This window comes from Rhinolophus ferrumequinum, chromosome 25, assembly GCF_004115265.2.
Source record: "Rhinolophus ferrumequinum isolate MPI-CBG mRhiFer1 chromosome 25, mRhiFer1_v1.p, whole genome shotgun sequence".
NCBI lineage: Eukaryota > Metazoa > Chordata > Mammalia > Chiroptera > Rhinolophidae > Rhinolophus > Rhinolophus ferrumequinum.
In genome coordinates, this window is record NC_046308.1 from 20836124 (window position 1) to 20849930 (window position 13807).

Sequence of the window (13807 nt, forward strand, 5' to 3'; positions counted from 1 at the left end):
AACGTTTTTTACCAAGAGCCATATGCGGTAAAATACCCAAACAGCCGGGCCACTCACTCGAGGTGAAGTACGTATTGCCTCACCTGGTTTATTTAAGTAAACTAAATATATTTTTGGAATTTGCTGCAGGCCAATAAAAAATGGATCGCGGGCCGCAGTTGGCCCGCGGGCCGCAGTTTGGACACCCCTGCTCTAGAGGATTGCTCCTAGGCTACAAGCCTGGACAGCATGTTACTGTACTGAATACTGTAGGTAATTGTAACACAATGGTAAGTATTTGTGTACCTAAACATATCTAAACATAGAAAAGCTACAGTAAAATTATGGTATAAAAGATAAAATATGTACAGGGCACTTACCATGAATGGAGCTTACAGGACTGGAAGCTGCTCTTGGTGAGTCAGTGAGTGAGTGGTGAGAACCACTCTCTGAGGATATCTCAATGGAGGTGTCTAGCACAATCCAGAAGAGGAGGCCCCGGGATATCCTGGTATCAACCCCTGAAAGGAAAGACAGAAGCTGGGAGTAGAAAACCATCTCCAGAGTGATGGACATCTGGGTATGATATGGTCTGTTAACAAAGCAGTTTCCTGAAATTAACTGAGTGCTTTTCCATTTGAATTGTGAAGATCTTGCTCTCTCCAAGAGAAAATGACCACTCTGTCTCTTAACAGCAAATTCAGGGCACTCCATAAAATCATGGGCCGTGTAAAAGCATCATCAGTATTTCTTCAGAATAGCATGCTTTTGTGGGGCAAAAGTTTCGTAAAAGGTTTCTCATATTTGTCACCTCCTTTAAGCCCAGGAACGCCCTTGAGAGGTAGGCTAAGAAGGATTCTTATCCTGGGTGTATAGTGGGGGACACTGAGGCTCAAGGCAGTAAAGTGATTGGCTCAAAGTCAAATAATTTGCTCCGGCAGAGCCACGATTAGAACCAGGTCAGAAGGCTTCCAGTGTGCTTAGAAGGAGGAGAAGAGGTTCACACGAGTTAATTATGCTTTCGAGCATGATTATTGATATAAGGTACTTTTTCCAAATCCATTGGCCGCTTCTGATTGTGAAGCTAGGAAGATACACACAGCCATTGTCTGTTGTCTTTGGCAGTTCTCCTGAGTTAGTGGTCCTGAGTGTACGCATGCTATCTTACTTTTATCCCTAAGGGTGTGGGAAGTAAAGATAAAATTAGTGTGTAAACTTGAATTACTTTCTTCCTCTGGGCTATAGTGTTGTTTTTGTTTGAAAATGAAAGGTTGACCTTAATTATTTCCAAGGTAATTCCTGCTCTAACATCAGATGCTTGGGCTAAGGTGTCTATTTTCTATTTCCTGTCACACAAAACATAATTTTAATTAGCATTCAATGACATTTTCATGTCTTTTCTATAACTCCCCACCCCCTAGCCAAACAGATAACTTCCCTGCATGTTTTGTTCTCAGACCTCAGGCTGTGTGAGTGAATGAGACAGCTCTGGACTTGTTGCAAAAATCTGTGTTCCGATTATAGGATCACACGAACTCATCGTGGAAAAATGGGTAGCACGAATGCCATGATTTCACAGACCTTTAAAACTCCAGAGGTTAAGTAGGGGATTTTGGAGAGAGAGCCTCTTTCTCCCCAAGTTTTTTGTTTCCCACCCATCTTAGCCGCCCAGTGTTGTAGTAAGTCACTGTACTTCTGCTCTGGAAGAGAGGACAAAGCAAGTTTCGGGGGGAACAGTGACTTTCAGTCCGGCCCAAGCAGGCTTCTCACACTATTGTGCGGGAGCATCAGCTGGAGCGCTGACGACTCTGTTAGTAGGTCTGGGGTGGGGAAGGAGGATTTGCGTTTCTCATAAGCTCCCAGGTGAAGCTGATACTCCTGGCCCACGGAACACTCGGTGAGAAGTATTGCTTCGAGGAGCCCATTCCAAGGGCTGAGTTAAGCACCGAAGGAGTGATCATTAAATAGACTAATATCTGCCTTTGGTTCAAGAGATAGACGCAGTCCTTGCCAGCTTCCGACTTCCAACATTAATAGTTGGTAGGGAGAAATGCGTTTGGCCAGATGTTTGCCTTTAAAAACAGGTTTAAGTAGTTTTAAGTAGTTTGGAGTAGTAAGTGGTTTAAGCAGTTTTCCCTTTAGAGAAGGCTCATGGGAAAACATCACATTTGTGCCAAACCCTGGAGAGGTTGAAGTGAAAAAAATTGTCAGTGATAGAGCCACTGTATTATTAAGGCAGACCAAATTAGCATTATCAGGAATCTAAACTGCAGTGAGAGGAAATCTGTTCTTGTTAAATGGCCCACATAATTTAGAGGCAGATTCTCCGACAGTGATGGGCACGGAGAGGCGTTAGCTTGGTCCTCACCACGGCCAAAGACCCATGGCTGAGTGGCAGGTTTAAAAGAGGATTTGAAGCCACATGATGTTAAAACCAGATGGCACGTCAAGAAGGGCAGCCTGATTTGCGCCGGACAGCTCATGTCTGGAGTGTCCATTTGGGTCAGAGGCCCACTTGGGCACATAGTCGGAGCTGAGGGCAGCAAAGAGCAACAAGGATGGTGAGATACAAGTCCATGTGGATTCAAGCCCAGTGAGGAGCAGACACACGAGAAGAAACAGCTTAGCCTGGAGAAGATTTGAGAGTGGGCACAACCCCTGTCCTCAGATACTAGAAAGGCTAGTTTGTGGGAGAGAGATTTGACTTGTTCTGTATCATTCCAGAGGGCAGAATCAGGACTAACGAGTAGATTTTGGCTCAAGATTAAAGAAGCACTTTTTAACCATGAGAGTTGTTCCATTATGGATTCAGTTGCCTCATAAGGTGGGGAGCTCTCTGTCACGAGGGGTGTGCATCCAGATGCTGACCATCACATGGTGGTGGGGGGGAAGGATTTAAGCTGTGACGTCTGTGGGTCTATCCAGCTCTGAAAGATTCTATCATTCTATAATTCCTCCGTATGTTTTCCTTCCTGTCATCTTTCTAGGATTAGACATGTAGGCAGTAAAATGTGGCAGTGATTTCCCGAAAGTCCGAGGAAAACAGAGTGATGTGACGTTATGTCCACACTATCAAACCTGTTGGGTTTGGTTGGACCCAGGTCATCTTGCTCAGTGACCGCACAACCATATGGATACTTGTAATGGCTTCTTGAGCCCCATCAGGGGATGGGGAAGGCTTGGAAAGCAGTTAGTCAGAAGCAAGGGCAAGCTGGAGAAAGTTTAGATAAAGCCTAAAATTGAGCACTCAGACGGAATGTGGGAGGAGACTACAGAGAAGAACGGGATGATTCATGTCACTGGATCACTCCCTGAATGGGGCACGATTCCCAAATGGGCCTGAATGTGGGTGAAGCGGTGGACAGGGAGTGTGTTTGGAAATCAGGGTGATGAGAAGCATTGCTGATGAGCTCCGGCGAGAGGAAGGGCAGTGTGAGAACCTGGCATGGGAGTGTAGGTGATAAAGCCATGATGTCTGTATTAGCCTGCGTGGGCTGCTATAACACAATATCATAGACCAGGGGGCTTAAACAACAGAAATACATTTTTTTTCACAATTCTGGAGGCTATAACTCCAAGATCAAGATGTTGTCAGGGTTGGTTTCTGGTGAGACTTTTCCTCACTTGTAGGTGGCTGCCTCCTTTCTATGTGCTTCCATGGCCTCTTCTCTGTGCGCATGTGGAGAGAGAGAGAGAAAGAGACTGGTGTCATCTTATAAGGACCAGTCCGATCAGATTATGACCTAATTTAACCTTAATTAGCTCCCTAAAGACCCTAGCTCTAAATAACAGTCACATGAGCCATGAAGGCTTCAACATATAAATTTGGGGGGAACATAATTCAGACCAAAATAGTGTTCACTGTAGTTCTTACAAATTGTCTTTGAGGGTGAAGTGATTGTCCTCTTGGAGGAGAGAAGAGAAGCTGGACGATCAGCTCGAATGTGTCTTTTGGAGCAAAACTTAACCTAAGACCTGGTTGAGGGCCATATATCGGGCCATATATATGAGGGCCACATAAGACTCTGATTGAGGGCCAGCTGAGTGTCAGTCATTCATGATCTCATTTGACTCTTGCACAATCCTGTCACGAGAGAAGACTGAAGCTCGCAGATGTTATGATCATCCAGATAGTAAGAGGTCAAGAAAGCATTCAAACTCTAATTTATAAGCTCACCCTACCATATTACTGGAGGGGACTTGAACTTGAAATCTTGCTGAATTCCAAGGACTGTGTCTTTAAATTTGGAGTTTCCCAGAAGACTGCTTGGCAGGTCCATTTGGGGGCCCGGGAGGGTCTCTGAATAGGGAGGTGATGTGATCAGAGTTGTGCTTTAGGGAGATAACTGGTCATGTGGATGGGAGGTGACTGGAGATCATCTAGAAGCTTGTCTCACTGGTCCTGTTGAGAGATAATGGCAGCCAGTGCAGGACAATACAAAAAGTGCTGGCGTCCCATGACATGGTGAGGACAGACTCAGGTTTTGGTAAATGGGTGCAGGTCACGGGGTAAAGGGAGGGAGTCCAGGATGAGGCCAAGGTGAGTGACTGGGACAATAGCAGTGCCCTTGACAGAAATGAACCTGAGTCCAGAGCACACTGGTGCCCCCAAAGCTCTCCTGGCCCTCATTCCATCAGGTGATAAGGAGGTATCCCAGGAAAGCTTGAAACTGCCAAAAGTCCAATATCCCCACTTGAGGAGATGCTGGAGAGGACTTCTTGAACTTAAGGTTAATCTAATGCAGTTAATCATTACTGATAATTATGTCCTTAATAGTACAACATTAGGCTTAATCATTTATCAAATGTGAGATGATAAATGAAACGATAATGGATCAGGACAGGCAGGCTGCGGGCAGAAGGGGATTTTGATTAAAAGTGGGCTGTTATTCCCATCAAGCTTCGAGGAAAAAAAGGTGGCTGTCTCTAAAGAGACTGCTTTCCTCCTGGCTTTCCCTCCTCCTCCTCCTCCTCCTTCCAACTCACAAAGCATTTTAATGTTTATGTTATAAGGAGGACAAGATGCAGTCTAGGGCAATAGAAGAACTCACACCGTGAGAATTCCACTCACAGGTGGAGGCAACGGTAATTTACTTCTTTATACAAAGTTTACTGGGTCCTGTTCTTTTAACAAGACGAGCATGCCTATGTCGTACAACCATTTGAAAGTACAGATAACAGAAGACTAAAATTCATAAGTGGCAATAATTAGAGTATACAGTTTCCCCTTCTTAATGAATGGTGTCCTCTCATGTTACCCAAGTCCCGAATCTAAGAGTTACCCCTGCCTGACCACTTTTTCCTCATTTCCCATATCTGACCCGATAACAAGGCCTGCCAACTTTGTTTCTGAAACAGACCCCACTCTCTATGCCTGTTGTTTGGACGGCACCACCCGAGACCAAGCTGCCGCCATCCCCTCTCATCCAGATGCAGCAGCAGCATCCTACTTGTGTCTCTGTTTTCTTCCTTTCTTCCCTAACACTACTCTCTACACAGGGACAGCAAATTAGATCCTGTCCCTCCTCTGCTTGAAACGCTCCAGTGGCTTCCTATCACACTTGGAATAAAATCCACACTTCCTGTCCTGGCTTGCTAGCACCTATGTTATATTAGGCTGCTGCAAAAGAAATTGCGGTTTTTGCAATTATTTTAACTTTTTAAACCGCAATTACTTTTGCACCAACCTATATATCCAGCCCAGCTATCCAGCCTCATCTCACACCATCTTCCTCCTTTCTCACCACACTCCAGCCACTCTGGCCTTCTATCTGCTTCTCAACCATGATGACCTTCCAGTGTGTGTGTGTGTGTGTGTGTACGTGTGTGTGTGTACGTGTGTGTGTGTGTGTGTGTGTGTGTGTTTGCTTTGCTGGAATGCTTTTGCTGGAATGCTTTCCTCACCTCTACCGAAGGAACTTCCCCCAACCTCCAGTCTAAAGTAGTCACTCTACTGTGTTTCTCCGAAAATAAGACCTAGCTGGACAATCAGCTCTAATGCATCTTTTGGAGCACAAATTAATATAAGACCTGGTCTTATTTTACTATAATATAAGACCGGGTCTTACATAAGATAATATAATATAATACCAGGTCTTATATTAATTTTTGCTCCAAAAGACACATTAGAGCTGATTGTCTGGCTAGGTCTTATTTTCTGGGAAACGGTATCACACCTCTATTTTCTTCATAGCACTTACCACTCTTGGATCATTTTTCTTTCTTCTTCTTCTTCTTTTTTTTTTGTTCATTTATTTATGTTTCCTCTGTTAGAATATAAAACACTGGGAATCCCCAGTGTCTAAAATAGTGTTTGACATATTGAGTAGATGCTAAGGTTAATATTTGTTGAACGAATGAATAAAGGCACTTACACAACTATTTCCTCATTATTCCGGGACCTCCTTTCAGCCCTGCCTTCAGGGATCTCCCTGTCCTCTGACTTGGCACTAAGCACCCACTGCCTTGTACTGGGGGTAGCGTCTGGTAGTGTCAGAAGAGTTTCTTAACCTGTCTTTTGGGAAATAAGTGTTTTGTTCCAGATTTGGACCATCTTAGGGACATTAGATAAAAAACTATAAGTCCTCTCTCACCCCCATCCACTGAACAAGAATGAGGATAATTATACTAGTTTGATATTTATCAAATACTGCTATGCCTTCTCCTCCTGGGTATAAAAGGACTCTAGAACTTTCTGGAATTCTCTTGGACCTCAGATGCAATTGGGTTGATGGCACAGTATCATGACTGGTGAGTGCAAGAGCCCTTTCTTGTTTCACCTGATGTTTTCCCCTTCACCTTCCATTCACAATCCCATTCTCCTTTCCCATTCTAGGTGTCCACTCTTGAGTATTTAATATATGTTTTTCCAATCTGTCCTTGAGCCTATGTATTGAGGCATATGTATATCCTTGAAAAATGCCCTGTTTTGTGCATGAGTCTGTGGGGTCTCTGGGACCTTTGTAAAAACAAACTATCTCAAATTAGAGAATTATTATTACTATTATTATTATTATCATCTCTTATTACTTGGGAGCACATGGTATCACAGAATTTAACAGCTAGGAGTCACTTGGAAATCATTGGCTCTGCCACCTGACTTCTCTGACAAGTGACAGGCTCAGGTGACAGGCTGAGGCCCAGAGGCTTCCGTGTACATGGTTCCTTTATCAAACTGTCCCCATGTACTGAGAGCCTGTATTAGTCAAGGTCCCAAGCCAGCAAACCAGGAGTGCTGAGGACAGAAAGCCAAATAGTATAGGCCCTGCTCCTGAACCCACAGACTCGTGGGAGACTTTTAGGGGCGTGGGGCAGGCTGTGGGGCTTCCCAGGTCTCTTCACTATTGAGCGCTGGGCTTACAAAGGACTCACAGATGCTCTGATCTGGGAATATGTCCTTCTGTCCCTTCCCTAATTTTTCCCTTTTCATCTTCACTATTATTATCCACACCTGCCTTCTGAACCAGCCGTCCCAACAGACTCCTGCCCAGTCAAGTTCCTGGCGTGCCTCTGCCCTTTCTTGCCCTTCTCTTGGATGACATATCCCTCCTCTCCTTAGCCCACCCGTAAGTGTCCTGGTGGAGCATAGAGTCCTCACCCTCCTTTATCTTTGTGTTTCCAGATTGGAGCTTCTCTCTTCGCCAGTAACATCGGAAGTGGCCACTTTGTGGGGCTGGCGGGGACCGGAGCAGCTGCAGGCATCGCCACTGGGGGCTTTGAATGGAACGTGAGTAACACCACAGACTGTGTGCTGGAGCTTGAAGGAACGTTAGCGGTCAATCTGTGCCCGCTGGTAACTGGTAGAACGTTACCAGTTCTATCTGTGCTCCAAGATGCTCTAAGTCTTAGGGAACCTCTCAGGGCCACCCACGATGCAGATGAAGAAGGGACATAGTTTTAGGAGCCCCACGGTCCTGCTCCCCTTCCATCAGAGTAGCATGAGAAAACCACTGACATGACAGCAACAGTGTTTTTTCCTTCTGTTAAAATGCCCAGCCCTTCGGTCCCCTTTCAGCCATATTGGAGGTTTGGAAATGCTTACCACCAGAATTCCATTATTATTGTTATTATCATTTTTGAAAAGGTCTCTCAATGGTATTTTACTTCTTATAAATCAGGGAAGAAACAAAAGGAGTTGTAGCATCGGTGGGCAGCTGTGTGTGGTCCCCTCCATGGTTGCCCAGCTGCCATTTCTGTGGGCCAGTCAGGCAGCAAACCCCCTCCAGGCTCTGATGGCCATCGAGGGAGTTGTCCTGAGAGCCCAAAGAGAAAATGCTAGGTGGCTGTTCTGTAGCAGCTCAGGCCCCTGCAGGCAGCAGGAAGGGATAAGATAGCTCCTAGTTTGACTCCACCTCTTTTTTGGTTTCAGGCCCTGATTTTGGTGGTTGTCCTGGGCTGGGTGTTTGTCCCCATTTACATTAAGGCTGGGGTAAGTATTTGCTCTGTTATTCCCTTTCCTCCTGACAAATAATATAGATACATGAGCTCGGTCCTCCTGGAAGGCGGAGGAGACTTTATGGGATAAATGGCAGAAAAAGCCTGTGCTTTGGCTTTCTTTCCCAGGTTATAAAATTCCTGACTGCTCTTAGGGGTATTAAACAGATCCACCCAGCCATGACTTGTCCGTCTAGGAAGCCCTCCTAAGCAATCTTACTCTATTCAGAGCCTTTTGAAGCATCACGTCCTTTCATGCTGGGTGTGTATTTATGAGGCACTGCCATGCATTTGCTCATGATACATAACTGTGTGCCTCTGCCCCTGGGTGGTAAGTAGCATGAGAAAAAGAACCATATTTCCCCTTCATTTGAATATCTCAGCAGGTCTTGTTTGCTGAGAATGCAGCTGGTACTCAACTATCGAATACATGCTTGGTCTCTTGAAGAAAGCTCTCTGACATTTTACCTAAGACACCTTTGGTGTCATCTCTTCAGTGAACTATAATAAGTACCTACTATGAAGTCTATTGAAAGGAATATGGAAGAAACACCGGGCAGACGCTGCATCTTCTGGAGGCTGTTGGTGACACATGCCTGATCCCAGCAGACAGCAGGCTCAGGGTTGAGGGAACCAGACAGAGTGTGGCTGGAATTTTCAGAAAGAAAGTGGGAGAACAGTCGAGCAGGCCTGCAGCCGCAATCCTTGGCAAGGCCTGTGTGCAGAGCAGGGTGAAGCACACACCCAGCCTGCCCACCTTGTTTGGTGCACTGAAAAGATGCTACCACTGTTATGATGTCTTGCTCACAGTAGGTGCTTTTTATAGGAATATCAATCTATCTATATATCCCCTCTCCCCACGGCAAAGATCTGCCTTCTTGGTTATGTCCAGTCATATGTTTATTAAAAAAATGTCTATTGGGTGCCTTCTGTGTCCTGGGGTAATATCTCTGCAGTGGTAAAACATGTGGGATCGAGATGAGCAAATGGCTGGAGGGCAGCCACCTAATCACACTGCCGACTTCTCTACCAATGAAGGTTAAGCCTTCATCACACCTCTGACACCACGGTGGATGCCACTGCTCTGCTTGCTCTGGGCTGTTCTGTCACTCTGGCTGGTGGTGACCTCCCTTACATCCCATGCAGGTGGTGACAATGCCAGAGTACCTGAGGAAGCGATTTGGAGGCAAGCGGATCCAGATCTACCTCTCGATTCTGTCCCTGTTGCTCTACATTTTCACCAAGATCTCGGTGAGTCCACTGCCTGGCGAGGCTGGGGCCTGGCTGTCTCAGCACCTGCCCGCTCTCGCACCTCAGCACATGCTGGCCCCCCAAGGGGCAGTGCTATATGTTTCCATGAACTTGGTTCCGTAAGTCTTCTTGCTCCTTAGGGTAAAGTCCTGTTTCATGCATCGAGGAGCCAGCCCATGGAATTCCTTATCCTCCATTGTGAGGGAGGTTGAAAACATAAACAAGTTCAAAAAAGTTCAGTGAAAGCTGTTCTTCATAGATCAAAATGCACAACTTTCTTTTTTTTTAAATTGGTTGTTTGTCTTCTTTGCTGTTGAGTATTTTTTTTTTAAATTTATTGGGGTGACAATTGTTAGTAAAATTACATAGATTTCAGGTGTACAATTCTGTATTACATCATCTATATATCCCAATGTGTGTTCACCACCCAGAGTCAGTTCTCCTTCCATCACCATATTTGATCCCCCTTACCCTCATCTCGCAACCCTCCACCCCCCTTACCCTCTGGTAACCACTAAACCATTGTCTGTGTCTATGAGTTTTTGTTTCTCATTTGTTTGTCTTGTTCTTTTGTTGTTTTTGGTTTATATACCACATATCAGTGAAATCATATGGTTCTCTGCTTTTTCTGTCTGACTTATTTCGCTTTGCATTATACTCTGAGGATCCATCCATGTTGTCACAAATGTTCCTGTATCATCTTTTCTTACCGCCGAATAGTATTCCATTTTGTATATATGAGTATTTTTTTTTAATATTCTGGATAATAGACCCTGATCAGATATATAATTTGCAAATATTTTCTCCCATTCTGTAGATTGTCTTTTTACTTTCTAGATAGTATCCTTTGGTGCACAAAAGTTTTAAATCTTGAAGTTCATTTTGTCTTTGTTGCTCATGCTTTTGTTGTAATTGAATTCATTGATTCAGTGACACTAAAGAATCCACTGCCAAAACCAAGGTCATAAAGATTGACTCCTACATTTGCTCCTAAGAGTTTTATAGTCTTAGCTCTTTTATTTAGGTCTTTGATCCATTTTGAGTTAATTTTTGTGTATGATGTGAGATAGGGGTCCAACTCCATTCTTTGACATGTGCATATTCAGTTCTCCCAGCACCATTTGAGGAAGAGACTGTCATTTCCCCCCTGAACAGTCTTGCACACATGTTTTTACACAACTCAATGAAAACATGTTCTCACCCTGGGCCGATAGGACTTTGTCTTGGAGTCAGGACTAACGCCCAGGATTACTGCTCCCTCCCTGCCCAGCTTCCTGGTTCAAATTGCTACTGCCCCATTGGTGCCTTCATTCTTTCTCTGCCAAAATGATGTTTCCACCTCCTTCACTTTCTTCTCCTCTCCTTCAGGGTTAGTTTTAGTTACAAGATGAAAACCCTGGGTTTTACAGCCCTGCTTTATTAGAGATCAGTGTGCAGAGCCTGCACTGGGAAGTGCTGGGAGTGGTGGAGAAATCAGTTTTCCTGAGGGAGGGAAGAGGAGAAAAAGGAATGTTAGCCTGGAGGGTGCAGAGGTCACCTTGGAATTGCGGGAAATTCGTGAGAGAATGGCTCCTTGGTTCAGCTTGTGAGGTGGCACCTGTCTAACGACATGTAGAAGATGGAATTCAGACTCCCCTTCTTTGGAAGCAAGACTTCTGCAAGTCCACAGTTCAAGCAGGTGAAAGTCTGTTGACTACAGTTGCCATGGAAAGGGCACTTTTTGCCCTCAAAACTGGTGTAGGGGTAGTCACATAAATAAACGAAGTGCCCAACCTCACGCGCTGCCTTCCTAGTCACCTCACCTATTGCGCAGGTTACTGATTAAACCTCCCTGGACTCGGGAGCTCCCAGGTAGCTGAGGGGCAGCTTCCCTCAGCTCAGGTCCTGATGGAGCCCATCCCCCAGCAGCCAGCTTTTCCTGAATTTTGTTTTTAAATGATACTTGGTGTAGGCTGCTCCCTCTCTGTGTGATTTCTGGGGCTCCTTACTGGAGGCCTTGCCCAGTGTCCTACCTGCTCCCCCTGCTTTCCAGAGCCAACAGTCCCTTGAATAATGCACCAGAAGGATGACAGCTGCCCTTGGCTCGGTGCCAGTCTCTACTTGGTCTCCAATGGGGGCTTTATTTATTCTATCTCCAGTTCTCATAATAGTCCTGCACAGGGAGATATTTTAATTTTATTTTCCACTTCCTGGAAGAGAAGACGGAGTCTCAAAGAAGTTAGGTAATTTGTCCCAAATCACACAGCTAGTGTACCGCAAAGCCAGGATTGAAACCCGGGTGTCTCTTGTCCCAAAGTCTGTGTTCTCCTCACAATTCTGCTCTGTGCTTGGATGGAATGAAGGCACAGGATGACAGAATGGGATAGATCGTCTAGTCCTATGTCCTATGCTCTCATTTTAGAGATGGGGAAACTGAGGTCCAGATGGGGGGAGGGACTTTCGGGGTTAAACAGTAGCAGAACTAGGATGAGAAGCAGGGTCTCTGACAGAATCCAAACCTTTGGACGTTATGTACCATTCCTCCCACCCCCTCCACCCCCACCCCTGCCTTCTAAGTCTTTCAGTCTTTAGTAGAGGGTAGATCAAAATTCAAGACCTTGGGGAAAATTTAGATAGCCAGTTAAAGGGCCTTCCAATATGAATGCGTTGCTGAGAATGGGACTTGAGAGGACCGTGAGGAGAAAACATCAGCTGCACGCTGGGTATATGAAGGATCTGATAGTGGGACATCCAGTTAGCATGGAAGGCCAGAGAAGGGTCAGACAGACAAGGCTTTGTCTTTATAAATTTGGCTGACTTCAGGTTCACCATGGGTCATATATAGAGCATGCAATCTTTAGAAGATTTACCTGCCAGGAGCTCACATTAAGATGCACGTGAGTTCAGGGTTCATGGACAAAAGAAAAGAGTTGTTAGTTAACAAAGTCAGGAAGTCAGGTATTTACGTTACACACAAGGATTAATCAATGTCGTTGTACGTGTGGCGAGGCATGGGGAATTCATGATGGGTGAGGAGAGTGGCCTTGTGAGATCCATGTCCAGGCAGGGAGCAACCAGGGATGTGCTAGGAAGGCTTGGGGGGATGTGGGGATCCAGTGGGTGTGTAATTAATGGGAGAGAAAACTGAAATGCATTTCAAGGGCAGGGCCCAGATGTGACCCAGGCCATGAGGCAGTGGTGGTACGGGGTCGTGACTATGGCCGCCAACTGGTGGCCAAGTCCTTTTGAGCTCTGAGACTCCGACTTGATTATTCCTCCTTGGACTCCTCTGAATTTTATGGACTCCCCTTGAACACCCTGCCTTATCGCGTTCTGAGAAGCACTCTGATCTGTAAAATTTCCTAGCGTCAGGTATCTTATTCAAATGTGCATAACCATGAGATAAAGCCTAAGAGTTTATGAATCACACGTGATGACCAAATGTCCCTGTTTACATTTCCGAGGGCTATTATCACAGATCATAACTGCAATAAACTTTTACAGCAACTTCATTGTGCCTTTTAGATCCTTAGGTGAAAATAAGAGATTTGGCTGCTGCTTAAAGTTTGAGTACTCAACTCTTGGGCTATTCACTTTCATAAATAAAAAGAGAAATTTGAGCAATGGGGCTCTCCATTTCAAACCTCATTGCCAGGCAGGATTTATTGGGTGCTCAAATACAACTAAGACCAGAATGGGCAACAAACACACACATATAAAATTATAGGATCTCAAAGCATCAGAGTTGAGACAAATCAACCTACCCAAGGCTCTCAGTCAGAGACTCCATTACTCTAAGAAGTTTTCCAACTGGGTCTGTATTTTTATTGTTCCCCATGAGTCCCATGGATATTGTTCATCCAGACATTCAAAATGATGGGAACAAAGTTCTTGGCTAAATCCAACTTCCTATTTTTGTAAATAAAGTTTTATTGGAACACAGCTATGCCCATTTGTTGATATATTGTCTATGGCTGCTTTCATGCTTCAAAGGCAGAGTTAAGTAGGTTGGAAAGAGACTGTATGCAAAGCCTAAAGAGGTCTGCAAAGCCTAAAACATTTATTATCTGATCCTTTACAGAAAAAGTTTGCTGACTCCTGGTCTAGAGAACCACAATTTTCTAATCCACTTCAAGGTAGTTTTGCTTAGAATCATTGGGGAAAT

General features: G+C 44.9%; 1 protein-coding gene across 1 annotated transcript in view; it reads left to right on the forward strand.

Annotated features, from left to right (window-relative positions):
* The window catches only part of SLC5A1 (solute carrier family 5 member 1), a 50046-nt gene that overhangs the window by 14296 nt on the left and 21943 nt on the right, over positions 1-13807 (forward strand). Inside the window, exons 3-5 of the mRNA XM_033097966.1 lie at positions 7601-7705; positions 8348-8407; positions 9559-9663. Coding sequence (XP_032953857.1) covers positions 7601-7705; positions 8348-8407; positions 9559-9663 — 270 coding nt within the window. The remainder of the gene's footprint in view (positions 1-7600; positions 7706-8347; positions 8408-9558; positions 9664-13807) is intronic.